Here is a 13,967-nt window from a genome sequence, read left to right as displayed (position 1 = left end):
TGTAGAAAGCTTTCCATGGGCTTCTGTGCATAGGGGTGCAAATCCTGGTTTCTGTTTCTAGTGGTGAGAGCTTGCAAAAAGAGTTTTTTAACAATTCACAATATTACAAGATATAAAGTGATTTTATATATGAAGTCAAAACTATATTGAATAATCTTTTTATTTCAGATAACAGGAGAAATCTTTTTTTTTTCCCCTCTAAGTTTCTTAATTGCTTACTGCATGCCAAGTAAAAGAGAAAAATCAGCATGTATTTAAGTCACCCTAAAAAGTTTCAAAAATAAAGTTTGAAGAAGAAAAGGAATCACTGCTCATTTATTTATATATTGCTCAAAATTCATCTTCTGAGGGCTATGAAATTTGTAATTGAATAAATAAATTACTTCCGTGGGATCAGTAAATAACCAATTTGTAAATTCCACTGATGATAAGTTATCCACAGAGGATGGAATGGATCTTAAGCTGCCATTGTTGTTCTAGAGTTCTAGAGGTACTATTCTTCAAAATTTTAGCTTTAATTCATTTTTTTTCCAAGTGCTTGATAGCAAAAAATATTTTGGGTGCTTTTTTAGGTTGTTGGGTTTGATGCTTCTACCACAGTGGAAGAATTTCTGAACACCCTGAACCAGGATACAGGAATGAGGAAACCAGCTCAGTCAGGATTTGCACTGTTTTCTGATGATCCCTCTGGCAAGGATATAGAGCACTGTCTTCAAGGGAACATCAAGGTAAATAAAAGTCTTTAATGAGCTGTGCATATAAAAGAGCAAAATATCTTCATTTTACAGAGCTCTCTTCAGACAATGTAAAGGAAAATATTTTCAGTCAGAAAACTGTCTTTTTTTCCCTCATAATGAGAAAGATGAAAAAAAACACTTTTTCAATTACTGAAATTCATTCAGTGAACTATATTTAAAAGCATTGTCTGGGAGACTGATATTAATCACAGAAGTAACAGCTAGACTAAAAAAAAAAAAGAAAGAAAGCTGTTACTAATCACAGTCCTGTAAAACCAAAAAGAAATTGGAAATCCAATGGTCACTTAGAGATTTCAGTTAGTATTTCTGGTATAGCCCCAAAAGATGACCATTTGAGGTCCAAAAAGTCATTGATACTGGCATGGGGATCTTTGGGAATGAAAATAAAGAAAGGATTCCTTATCTAAATACAGAATAAATAAGGTTCAGGAAATTCCCAGTTTTTGGCATATCATTGTTCTAGATCTTAAGTCCATCTATTACTAATAATAATTTTTTTGTGGCCGAGATTGGCAAAATGCAGTATAATCTATGTTTTAGTTGAATATTCTTCAAGCCTTTTACCAAATAATGAATCTTTTTTTTTTTTTTTTTTTTTTGTGCTTCTATCAAGTAGTCTTTTGCACTCTTTGGCCAATGCTCACAGCTGCACTTTGAGTTACAAAGGAAGGTACGGTCAGCTCTTCATGACAAACAAGCAGAGTCATCTGATTAGCTCTGCTTCCCCACCAGAATAATTACCATATGGAAAGCAAAACATGTTTCCAAAAATACTTATTTCCTTGGTAAATGCAGCCTTAGAAGCTGTTCACATTACTTCTTTCAGAAAGGTTCTTCTGTGAAAGAATGGTGCCCTGAAGTCCAGCAGGACTCACTGGACCTCTGTTCTGCCTCCTCCCAGGCTGCCCACACACACCACTTGTCAGAAACCACCCTCAGTGCACTTTGTTAACAAACTTCATACAAACATCAAAACAAACAGTTAGTAAAAGGGGCCTGAAAATCTCCAGCATACAGCAGAAGGAGAAGGCAGAGATCAAAGGCATTTGATTAATTATATAACAACTCACTTTGTATAATTACATACTCATTGGCTGCTGCTAAATCAAGTACCTGTCCTTTCCACATAAACATATCATGGCTTATTTCCAAAGTTAGGGTGTGTGTTCCAGGATAAACCAACAACAGAAAAGCTAATTATTAAATGTTCCAACTAAGAACAGCTAGTAAAGCTATCTTCTATTTAGTTTAAAGATTCAAGCTATGTAAGTTTCCAATATGTAATAGGTAAATGATATTAAAATAAGTAGGCAGTTTTTATTCACATTTTTTGAAAGATGAATACAAGCAAAAGTTACTTTATTACTGATTTGTTTCTAGATCTGTGACATTATTTCAAAATGGGAGCAGGCCTCCAAAGAACAACATCCTGGGAAATGTGAAGGTACAAGGACTGTCCGCCTTACTTACAAAAATAGGTTTGTATAGCAGTTATAACATCTCTGTCTTGTGTCAGGATTTATATTTTTTTTGATTTTAATTTCTGCAGTTTCTTCTTATGAAAAATACTGGCTGGCTCAAAACTTGCAATAAAAATAGTAAATGGATGTAACCAGAGCAATTTAAAAAGTATATATGGTGTGGTGGGTTTTACCTCAGAAAGCGGTGAGGAGGGTGCTATAAAAAAGTAAGGGCAACACTGAGTTCAGAAGGCTAAAATTAAGTATTTGCCCACTGGTTTAAGTAGAAGTGGTGTTCTGCTAATGTGTTTTGACACTGATGTAAACATGTCATATTCAGATACTACCAGTCCTCAGGGCTAACGTATGTCCCCATCTTCTATATTTGATAGCTTTCTGTCTTCTCTTCAGGCTTTATTTTTCAGTTCAAGTCCATGGGGAGACGGACAGAGAGAAGCTGCTGCTAGTCTATCAGACGAACGATCAAATAGTCAATGGACTTTTCCCCGTAAACAAAGAACTAGCGATGGAACTGACTGCTCTTCTGGCTCAGGTAATCCTGGTGCATTAATGGCTCACACAGCAGTTTTACAGATGGAAACCTTAAATTAAGGAGGTGGTCCAGGGTTGCTTGGCAGTCAAATGGCCTTCACCTTTTCTATGTGATAGTGCAAGAAATAGACTGGGCTGAAATCTTTGTTTAAAGCTAACTTCTGTACCTCAGTGGAAATGCTCAACAGTGAGCGCTACTGTTGGCACCAGTATGGGTAAAGCTTTCTCTACCATCCTACACAGTTAGGCCCCATTTGATAAAGTATCATCTAATCACATATCATTTCTTCATTTGCTATTGTTTAAATTATTTTTGCAAGTTAATATACCAAAGTAACAGCTGTTTAATGAAACACTAAAGCTCCTTTACTAGAGATGGTCTTGATAAAATATGTTTTATTTAAAAAAAAAATAGACTCAAGCAAAAGAAGGTTACTGAGAAAGTTACTTGATGGTGTTACTCAAATCTAAACTGGTTGTGTAGCTGAAGATGTAGCAATCTCAGAGCAGAACTAGATAGTATTATACCCTGTATTTGTACAATTTATATTTGATATTTGTTTTTTCTTGCATGGTAAATATCAAATAAAATTACTTGAATGGCTTCTGTATCAGTGAAAAATACACATTACTGACAAACTGTTTCTAATTTTCCATGGTAAGACAGAAGAAATAAATACCCAGCAAGAAAATTACCCTGCAGTAACAAATATTTTTCTTCTTTGTGGTCTTACCCTTAGGTAGAAATCGGAGATTTTGAAAGGCCTTTCTCAACACCAGCAGGGCAAGTCACTTCCCAGTCCAAGTCCAATCAAACATTAAAACAAGTTTTGGAGAGATTCTACCCCAAGAGATACAGGCATGGTTGTTCAGAAGAACAATTAAGGTGAGACATATTTTGCTGCTTACTTTCTCTGAAAACTTAGCAGTGAAATGAGGATTTTTTTAATTCTCCTAAGGTACAACTGACTGTTCTGCCAGATTTACCTACACCTGTGAGTGAAACTTATTTTCTTGCAGAATTAAAGAAGGCACTTCCTCTCTACATTTGTGATCTAAATGGAGTATCATCATTAAGCATGCATTCTAGTAAAAGCTTTAGAACAGACAAATTACTACATAGTTTTGCAAACCCCAGAGATTTTGAAATTCTTATTTTTCTTACTCAGCAAGTGTATTTAGGTCCGCGTGTAGAGCGGAACTAGGAAAATGCATAGAAAAGAACTGTTGAAAGTAAAGGGCATAAGGGTCTGATCTAAGTGTTTGCTATTCAAATGTGCAATGTTTTGCAGCCAGTCAAATTGGCAATACGGTAACTTGGTGGACTCACTATTAATATATCACCTAATATAAAATTAATCATTTGCAAGTTACTTTACTCAGCAACTATTCATATAAAGAATAGCATAACAGCTTAATAAATTACCTAAAGTCAATGTCATAGCAATTTTGAAGTCCAAAACACATTACAGAAATGTTTTCCTTGTTATTCTGACATGGTTGAGAGTTTAAAGCTGTTAATCATACACACAAAGCAACACTATTACATACTCAGAACATAACAAGGACTTTCAAAAGTATATGCTCAACAAATAAAAAGTTATGCAATTAATTTTAGAGAACAAAGTGTAAGAAGCACTAGCTCAGACTAACTTGTGGAGGCTAAGCCTGTTAAACTGTTCAGTTAGTTCCTAAACTATGAATTGCCACAAGTTGAAAGACTGTAGCAGGGAAAGGACCCCTCTATACCTGTCCTATTTCCTGTGTTCTTTGCTAAGGGTGCGTTTTGACTTCATAAACTTCCAGTAAGCGTAAGCTGCAAGTGAAGGATCTCACTTTTACAATACATTCCCCCTCCCTTTTCCAGGGCTGGATCTCGTAGCTGCAGGGTGAGATATTCGTAGAATTCAGAGTGCTAGAAAGGTATGCCAAGTTTTTTCTGGAGGATTCATTTTCCATGGGATCATTTTATAGAACCAACTCACCTTGTAGTCACAAAATAAAAGAGCCAGTGTGAATGCATCATGCATTAGAAGCACCCTTTCTGGTAGCAGTGCCCAAATACACTGAGAAAGAGTAGCATTAAGCTCTATCTTCCACATCTGCGACCAGCCACAGGTAAAGATAGGTGCTAAGCTGGATGGATTTTTGGAATGACAACTGGCATTGCTGTTGAGTACTGATAAAATTTGATTACCTTAGAGACACATTAAAAGCTGTACTTGATTCTCTTCCTTTATGCTGTTATTGCTACATCAATATTTAATCATAATGTTGCAGAAACGAGAAGAAACTTTGTCATTCTCATGTGCATAAAAATACTAAATGGTGTTTTGGATTTGTTTGATACTGTGTAAGTGATAGTTGTTGCATTAACTTAAATTATCGTTGTAATAAATGGATTTTTTTTGCTCATTAAACTTGCTATGGGTAAGCATTTAAATTCCTTTCAATAACTAAATTACATATTTCATTTCAACAGACAGCTTTGTCAGCGATTGTCTACAAGATGGATGGCTCTCCGGGGGCACAGTGCTGCTGACTGTGTGCGCATTTATCTCACTGTAGCCAGAAAATGGTCCTTCTTTGGTGCTAAATTGTTTGCAGCAAAAGTAAGAAACTTTAATGAATTTGAGTAGTATGGGTTTTTTTAATATAAATGTGATTTGCAGAGTTTTTGGAAAACTCTTTTGTTGAAAATGAGTATGATACACATACGCTGATTTAATCACTTGTCAAATTACTAATTTGTTTAAGCTATACGCTGGTGAAATGTAACAATCATAGTGATAGGTATACCATATTAATAACTTCCCAATACTCTTACTGCTTGGTTTAAGTTATTAATCTCAGTGGTATCTTTTCTTACATATTCAGATCTTCAGAGCCTTTTTCTTTCATACTTTTTTGCCTGATAACTCTTAGAATATTGAAAGGCATCGTTAACTGGTTATGGAAGCAGAACTCTGCTCAGTAAATGTTGTTAAGGGTATTTGGAGCACTGTGCTGGCCTCTCTCTCTTAACCCACTGGTATCTTTATTCTCTTAATTCAAACAACTGTGTTAAGTAGAATTGTCACTTCACTCCTTATGTCTCACTAGGTAATCCCTATATATATATTATATATATATAAATTACCTATCAGCACTCTGTTCTTTACATGCATAGACTAGTGAACAAAATTAAAAACTTTTTTTGTATTTTATTTATTTTATTAGTGAGACTGTACATTTTATTGGACTAAGCACTGGGAGAAGCTTCAGGAGCATTAGGTTGCGTTCACAGTTCCTCCACTGGCCTACTACATGGCTTTGTAGTTCCCTCCCAGTGTAAATCTCAGTAAGATCTGTGGATGAGAAGAGCTCTGTATTAGCTTACTCTTAATAGTTATTTACATATTGTCTCATTTTGAAGTAGTAATTAAGGAACATATCTCTTTGTAGCCTCTAGCAACATCCTCACTTGAGAAGTCCTTCATATGGTTTGCTGTACATGAAGATGGCATAAGCATCCTTGATTACAGCACTATGGTAAGTGACTTATTTTCTTTATTTATTTTGGTCAAAGTAGATTTTACTACTGAGTATATAGAGAGATTCACCAGCACAGTACACAAAAGATGGCATTATCTAGTCTTTCCTCATAAAGCAAAAATTTGTTCCTTTCAAAACACTTTCATGTTACCATTATAGGAGTACTAATAATAGAAATAAGTAACAATTTCTTTGCACTGAATTTATTTTTGTTTATCAGATACAGTTTTTATATCTTTTAATGAAATGTTAATGTTTTAATCATGCAGATGTCAGAAGATCCATAGTTACAGTTCTTACAATAACATTAATTTTCTTTTCTTGAAGACTTCATTTTCCATTATTATTCATAATACATACACTCTGCAAAGTGCAGTTACATAAAAAGATTGTTATTTTCATTGTATTATTTTTGTTTAATAGTAGGTAATATAACTGAGTGTTATTTAATTATGTCATTTTAGGCTCTGATTTTTCTTTGATTTGCAATAAAAGTTTTCACAGAGAACGACTCATGGTAATCAGTATAAAAAAGCAATGCCTGAGAAGATCCCTGCTTTAATTTATATCCTGCAAAGAAAGAGAATGGCATGTTGCTATTAGCAAGTGCTAATATTGAATATCAGAAAATTAAAATCTCGACTTCATAATTGCATTAATATAGGCCTTTTCATTACATTTTTTGTTGTTAAAAAAAAAAAACAAAACAACAGAACAGTAAAACAAAAAACATGAGGAGAGCAAAGAGCAGCTATACAGTAGCTGTATACAGAGAATGAGCAAAATGAGCTTGCATCAGACTGCAGAAAGCTCTATAAACACTGCCTGCTCATAGAGCTAGCTGTGGGATTTCTGCAGAGCACTGCCTGTTTACAGTGCAGGCAGGCCCTGTCTTCCATTTAAGGAATGCTCAGTTTCCAGAGACTATCCTGCTTTTGTGCAGAAAGGATCACGGGTATCAGAACTGGTGCTGCAAGGAGCAGCTAATTAAAAACATTATTTGGAAATAAGGACAAAAAGAGGCTTAGTAATCAAGCAAGTAAAGTGAGTTATCATATGGGTATTGTCTCATGATGAATTTTTGAATAATCTTAAGCATATTAATATGATGTTAATGATAAACCAACTGCTAATCGTAGACTCAAAGGCCACTAGCGTGGTGTTGAACATTGAACAGCAAGAGTTGAAGGAGCAAAGCAGAGGAGCTTTGAAGAGCATTTATGTACTGTCAGAGACATGGAAAAAAAAATGAATCTACATTTAACTATGTGTCTATAAACTATATCACTGCCCAAAAAGAAATCCTGGAGTTAAATCACTTTAGATGTCATACACATTCCCATTTAACTTACTTAGGCACTACTTCAATTTCAAGTGGAACTCCTGAGAATAGTTTCTCTCAAAGTTAGTCAGGAGTTAAGTAAAGTGAATTACAGGCTTACGTTGAAACCTGCTCATAATAATGTAATGATCTAATTAATTTGGAATAGAAACAGAAGTCTAACTGAGGGGAGTCTTATTATATACAGTGGAAGTTCCTCATTGTGAAGGTCTGGATAAATCTATCCCAAAATTTACAATTAATTTCAAGATTCCTAAGAGGCTAACAACATTTTGAAAAATACACGTGCAGTTATATTTTTAAGAGATGTATTTGTCATAATCTGTTTTTCTTGCATTGACCTGCTTATAGCTTTGGGTTTTCTTTTTTAAGCGATTGACAGTTACATATACATATAAGAGTCTGATGACTTTTGGAGGCTATCAAGATGATTTTATGTTGGTTGTTAATGATGCTCAGATAAAGGACAAAGCAACTGAAAAACTCCTTTTTGCCATGACAAAACCCAAGGTTGGTATATTACCTGAAAGAGTTCCCCACCATCTGCTACTTTTCTACTTTTTCTAGTGGTTAATCCTTAACAGATGTGAAAGATGAAACACTTGCTTTATTCCTAGCATTCTGAGATTATTGACTTTTTCCAGATGGCTTTAGAGGGAGAAACAGTTACTAATGTAAGAGCTAACAGTGACAATACTGATGTGTTTTCTTTTCATGTCCCTTTATATAACATTCCAAATTTTTCATGTAAGTACGTAGTCTGTCTGATTGATCAGCACCATAGATTTTGAAGAAACTGTTTCTGTTCTACGGTGGAATTGCAGAATACAAGATCTGAAAGATCTGTCACTTGTTAAAAATTCTAGGATATTTTTGCCTTTGGTAAAGGAGCTGTCAAGCTTTTAAAATCTATATTCTCTCATTCGCTGGTAAGATTGATTAAAACAAACAAAAAACAGTATGTGAAGTCTCTTGCTGTTATGCAGAACAATCTATGAAACAGTATGAAATTCTACATATAAATTTGGGTAAAGTCATGATTCTCGATACAGTTAGACTTAGTAAAATACATCTGTTCAAGTTTCCCTCAGACTGTGCCCTTACAGGCAAAGCTGGGTGGAATGCAAAGAGAAAATACAGTAAGTTCCCAGATGTCTTCATTCCTTTTACCTACTTTGCATCTTGAGTCCTTGAGCTCTAGTTATTTTCTTGGAAAACTGAGGGAATACATCATGAAAGTTTTTTCTAAGAGCATCATCTTTTGGACTTCAAAATACCTCTCAAAATTGAATGAAAGGAGTGACCTGTTTGAGTCCTTTAAGACTGAAGAAGACAAAGTATCCAGCATACTGATAGGAATAACATTATATTATTGGAAAGCAGTGATAGAACAAAGTTCTGGTAGCATTTCCTTTCTCCCCATCATTAGTCTGATAAAGTAGAAGTACTTTTCCAGCTGATTGTCACTAGCTAGAAAGTTAGCTATTTTTTTCAGCAGTCAAAACACGTCACTGTATTTTTCAAAGAGACTTGTATGTTCCTGTTACAGATTCTTGAGATCACTCTACTGATTGCCAGCTATATTAACAACTTTCATCAGCAAAAAGGAGCTGCTCATCACCTCTCCGCTCCAGCATTACTGACACCTCAAAGTGGACAGAAATTCAAGGAACTGGGGAGTCAGCCACTGCTCACAAACAACAGACCAACTAAATGTCCAACTTTGTTATGAAAGTGTTACCTATTCTGATAATGCATCTTTGCTACATGGTTTCTACACTGATTGAAAACTTTTTGATGTACAAGACATACTGCATAAGCAGGTTTGTAAATGAAGGAAAGGAGGATGGGTTTACATTCATTTCAATGGTATATAGCAGGAGGAATCCTTTAATTAAAGCCTGGCACAAACTGGAATGTTGAAGATGAGCCGATTTAAGAATTCTGCTTTATTGGGGTGGCTTGTCCCTATAGCTCAAAAATAAACATGTCTGTTGATAGTGATGGGGAAGGGTGGCCTTGGGAACAATTGTATACATTTTAGACATTTTCCAGATATTTTCTCAGGGACCAAACTGTCTTCACCTCTTCAGTTGCATTTTAAAAAGTACAGATTGTATAACCTTCATTTTTTAAAGGATTTTTTGTTTTTAAAAATGTCAAATAGTATATTTTCCATTTCCGTCACCCCTCTTTATTTTTCAGTACAAGCACCATGGGACCAAAACCAGCAAATTGTTTTAGAATTGTTTCTTCTTAAAAACAAAACAAAAAAAACATAAACACATCGTGTAACTATTACAAATCTAACAAGTATTCTCCCAATACCCTTTTAGCCATTTTTATACAGCTATTCTACTTGGCAAATCTCCAGCCTCGGCCTGATACATTTCTAAATAATCCCTCTCAACCCCAGCCTTTTGGAAAAATCTAAATTGAACAGGCACTGTATTTAGTATAGGTTTATTATACTTCTTTAATCCAGAAATAATAATATAATCCAGATGCAAGAATGACTCAATTTAAAACACAGGAATAACACAGAAAGCCATTGTTTGAATTGTTGAGCTCGGAGACATAAGTGACACAAAATGCCATGTGTATAATGTATATACAGTGATACAGAATAATATTTTGTAAAAGATGTATTTGTTGTTTTTCATTTGTATCTATACATTTCACATTATAAAACTAATTACAATGTTTTTGCACACTAAAGGTAAAATGTTGCATCTGCACTATTGGATTTGGGAGCACTTTCTGATTACCTTTTTCAGCTGCAAGCTTCAGTGCTGTGTAGGGTCAAGTACATAGAAATGACACTCCTTTTAAATTCCAAACCTCACATTTTAGTTTCTGTGCAAAGAAACCATTTCTACAGGCTCTGAAATAGATCAGCAGCATACTCTAATAATTTAGGTCCAACTGCAGAGGGGGTAGTTAAACATGAATCATTGATTTATACACATTTTATATTTTTTACTTCTGCTCATGCTGATGGTCATTGATCATTAATCACTTACTGCTAACCTTCATCATTTTAGCCTGCAGTAATTTCATATTGGTGAATATTAATATCTGAAGGTTGAAAAACTCCTTTATTATATGACATTTTGTATATACAGACATACAGATTGAGAGAGGAGTAATTTTCAGCTGTTTGCCCTCTGTAAAAGGTAGGAAGTATCTTCCTGAAGAATTGAAATAGGTTAGTTTGGAGATACAGTTTGCAAAAAGAACATAGTATTAAAAAGTGGAAAGACAAGTTGGCTGGCTGACTTGATAAATACATTTCTTCCGAAAGCTCTCAAAATCCTGCCACAAGCTAAGTCTGCAAGATGCTACCTCCACTTTATGGCTCAGTGCTTTGTCTTGAAAATTACAAACATACTATATATGGATGATACCATGTTTGAAATGCATAAAGAGCTTCCTGATAACTTTCAACCTTCACGAGTAGTTACACCATTTCTCTTTCAATGAGGCAGGGGACAGCAGATCTGCCATCATCAGGGCAAGCACCCAGGAAGCTACAGGAGACCCTGGCACTGACTGCAGCATCTTTTTGTGCAGCATCCCCAGGTGAAGCGATGCAGGTAGTGTGGTGTAATTGGGTTAGGAATTAACATCCCTTTGAGATCAGCAGTATAGTTAACTTCTGGAGAATTATGGGGGTGGGTGACGGTACTTACAAATTCAAACAGATGGTACTGCAGCAGTTATACTCAGGTGGTAGTGTAAAGCTTATCAAATATGCTTAGAAAGTTAATTTACAAACAAAAAGTCATCACAAAATTATGATAGCAATCAACCTAGAATATTCCAGCTAGCAATTATTTCCTCATTGTCCATTAGGACATAGTGTAAGGCATGTCACTAGTGAGTTTCTTCATGTAGTTTTTTTAAATCTTTGAATTAAGTTGGTTAGTTTGGAGACAAAATGATACGCAAAGCTGATGTGCAGATCCTGAGTCTTTTAAACAGATTTCATTAACAATTCCTGCCTTACAAACAGCTTTTTTATAAAGCAGCATACAATATAAGTAGTACGACTTTCCTTCCTGCTTTTAGGTAGATAATTCAGAAGCTTTGCTTTTTAGGGTTAAGCTCCTGGTGATGCAATATATCCCTAAATCATAGTGCCAGAAGCAGTCCATGTTCTAGTTTCCCTTTGTTTGGCAGCACCTTTCAGACTTAATATGACTGTTTAATTATGATGGGTCATCATTAATCCCATATACGGTCACATTACCAGAAATACCGTGTAATTTTCATGAAATAAATACACTCAGAATCACAGCGTGGCCATACAACACTAAACAATCAAGTTTTTCCCAGGGTTTTGATTAGCAACAGCATGGTTTCCATAGTGTGGTAGTAACCTCTTCAAGCAAACCTTTCCCTAAAATTAACAGTCAGCAAGGAAAGTCTCTTACACAAACACACTTCAACAGTGTGGCTTGAAGAGCTGTCTCTGGCGGACTTGCTCTGTGTTAAGCTAGCCCTAAACCTACTTAGAAGATACCACACAAAATAAGTCAGCAAAACTGAAAATTTCAGAGTCAGGTAGTTGATCTGTTCTGCCTTCCCCACCCAGCTTGAACCTCATGAGTGATCCACATCTCAGTCTTAGCCTTGAGTCATCCATCAAAACAATTCATACCATGCCACCTAATCCACGACTAAAGCCCAGGCAGGAACTAGACTTTTCTCACCTTCTGATCTTCAGCAGCAGTGATGAAATGGGAGCTGTGAAATGAGCAGGAACCTCTGGGACTGATGCTGAAGAACTTCCCATGCTCAAGGCTTGCAAAACCTAGGTTGTAAAAATATTCTCAGGGTGAGATTAATAGGTAAGCTCATGGAAGGAGACTTCACTTTCCATAGCAAGCTTCAGAACATTTTGTGCTTGCTTTGGAATACAATAAAAATGAATAAATACAAGTTTGCCTTGTCAATCTTTGTGCAGCAGGATTAGTAAGCAAACTGCACATTTCTAAAACAAGCAAGACTTCTATAGTACAGCAAGCAAATGATAAAGCTTTGAGTTTTTAATGCAATCTACAAAATCAGTGTTGTCCTGTTATTTTAGATTAAATGTTGTTATATTTAAAATAAAGGCCTCTGTTTCCCTATTAAAAAAAAAGGCTGGTAGGTATTTAGAGTTGGAGTTACTACTCAGACTAATACAGTTTCACAGTTAATGTCCTGGAGGAAGGAATTCATCCTTGCATAAAGGAATGTACCACTTAAACCTTTACATAAAATTTTAATAGTCCATACAGCTTAGTGTGATCCATTAGCTTGAGTTAATTTTTAACTAAGGTGATTAGTAATTAAGTAACAGTGAATTGGGAAGAAAAAGTTATTTTTTACTGTTTCTTAGGTCATGAGCAGCAAAGGGAAGACTGAGATGAAACTTAAAATACTGAAAACTAAATTCATTTCTGGGCTGGTCTTCAGCACAGCTTATTAATTAATTAATGCCCCTACACTGTTTCCCAACCCAGATTTGTACTGCAGCATTTCCAGATTTGCCACCACTCTGTCACTGAGTAAATAGCGGTAAAAATACTTTGCTTTTTAGTGCCAGGAGCCATTCCTACGTTTGTTTTGCTTTGTTTGGCAGAGAAACAGTAGTTTCGTCCAGGGTTTTTACCACTTTTAACTGGTGATTATAGATTAGCGTTGGCTTCATATACCAAGATACTGGAAATGCCCTGTGGAAATGAAATTCATGAAAGCAATGCATTTAGAAAGGCATCAGCATGGCCCGCCACTTTATAACACTAAATAATGGAGTTTCTTCCTGTTTTTTAATCAGCATGGTTTCCAGAGGGGGTTGTCAAATGCTTTAGAAGAGCCGTGTAAAAACCTGGAAGTGAATTAAGACAGGGGAACATAACCAAATGAAGACCTCTGGAGCTGCAACTGAATAATTATGCAAATTAAACTTAGAAAAAATATATTTATTATGAACAAGTGTTACATAGGGTCTGTCTCTTGCTACATAAGCCTTCTTTGGGGACAGATGGAGTTGAGAGGAATTCTGAGTAAATTCTGAGTGAGGCCCATTTCCTGGTTTTCATCAAACAGGCAGGAGATTGTTTTTTCTACCTCGCTCTCTCAGGACACAAAGCAGCTACTCAGCCGCAGAAGGCAGCTCCAATTGCTCTTCTGGGTTGTGGGTCACCTCCCTGACTGGCAATACTCGTGACTTGTCAGGTTTACCTACTTCCTACATCCCCTTCATGGGGTGAGGTCATCCCACAGCTTTACTGCATCTGAGTTTATTAACAGCCTTAGGGCTGAGGTGAAATA

The 13,967-nt window shown here is 35.7% G+C and overlaps 1 protein-coding gene across 3 annotated transcripts in view; it reads left to right on the top strand.

Moving 5' to 3' along the window:
• Positions 1–9,790, top strand: part of PLEKHH2 (pleckstrin homology, MyTH4 and FERM domain containing H2) — a 54,586-nt gene extending 44,796 nt beyond the window's left edge. For 2 of the 3 annotated variants that reach the window (XM_032185412.1, XM_032185411.1), the window contains exons 23-30: positions 573–728; positions 2,139–2,236; positions 2,630–2,771; positions 3,511–3,656; positions 5,253–5,382; positions 6,215–6,301; positions 8,019–8,156; positions 9,196–9,790. In XM_032185412.1, the coding sequence (XP_032041303.1) occupies positions 573–728; positions 2,139–2,236; positions 2,630–2,771; positions 3,511–3,656; positions 5,253–5,382; positions 6,215–6,301; positions 8,019–8,156; positions 9,196–9,378 (1,080 nt within the window). In that variant the 3' untranslated portion in view covers positions 9,379–9,790. The remainder of the gene's footprint in view (positions 1–572; positions 729–2,138; positions 2,237–2,629; positions 2,772–3,510; positions 3,657–5,252; positions 5,383–6,214; positions 6,302–8,018; positions 8,157–9,195) is intronic. The other variant, XM_032185413.1, reaches the window with a different exon arrangement.
• Positions 9,791–13,967: the final 4,177 nt, after the last annotated feature.

The sequence above is a fragment of the Aythya fuligula genome, chromosome 3 (genome assembly GCF_009819795.1).
Source record: "Aythya fuligula isolate bAytFul2 chromosome 3, bAytFul2.pri, whole genome shotgun sequence".
Classification (NCBI taxonomy): Eukaryota; Metazoa; Chordata; class Aves; order Anseriformes; family Anatidae; genus Aythya; species Aythya fuligula.
The sequence above is the reverse complement of the archived record's forward strand: the minus strand, read 5'-3'. Positions and strand labels throughout refer to the sequence as shown.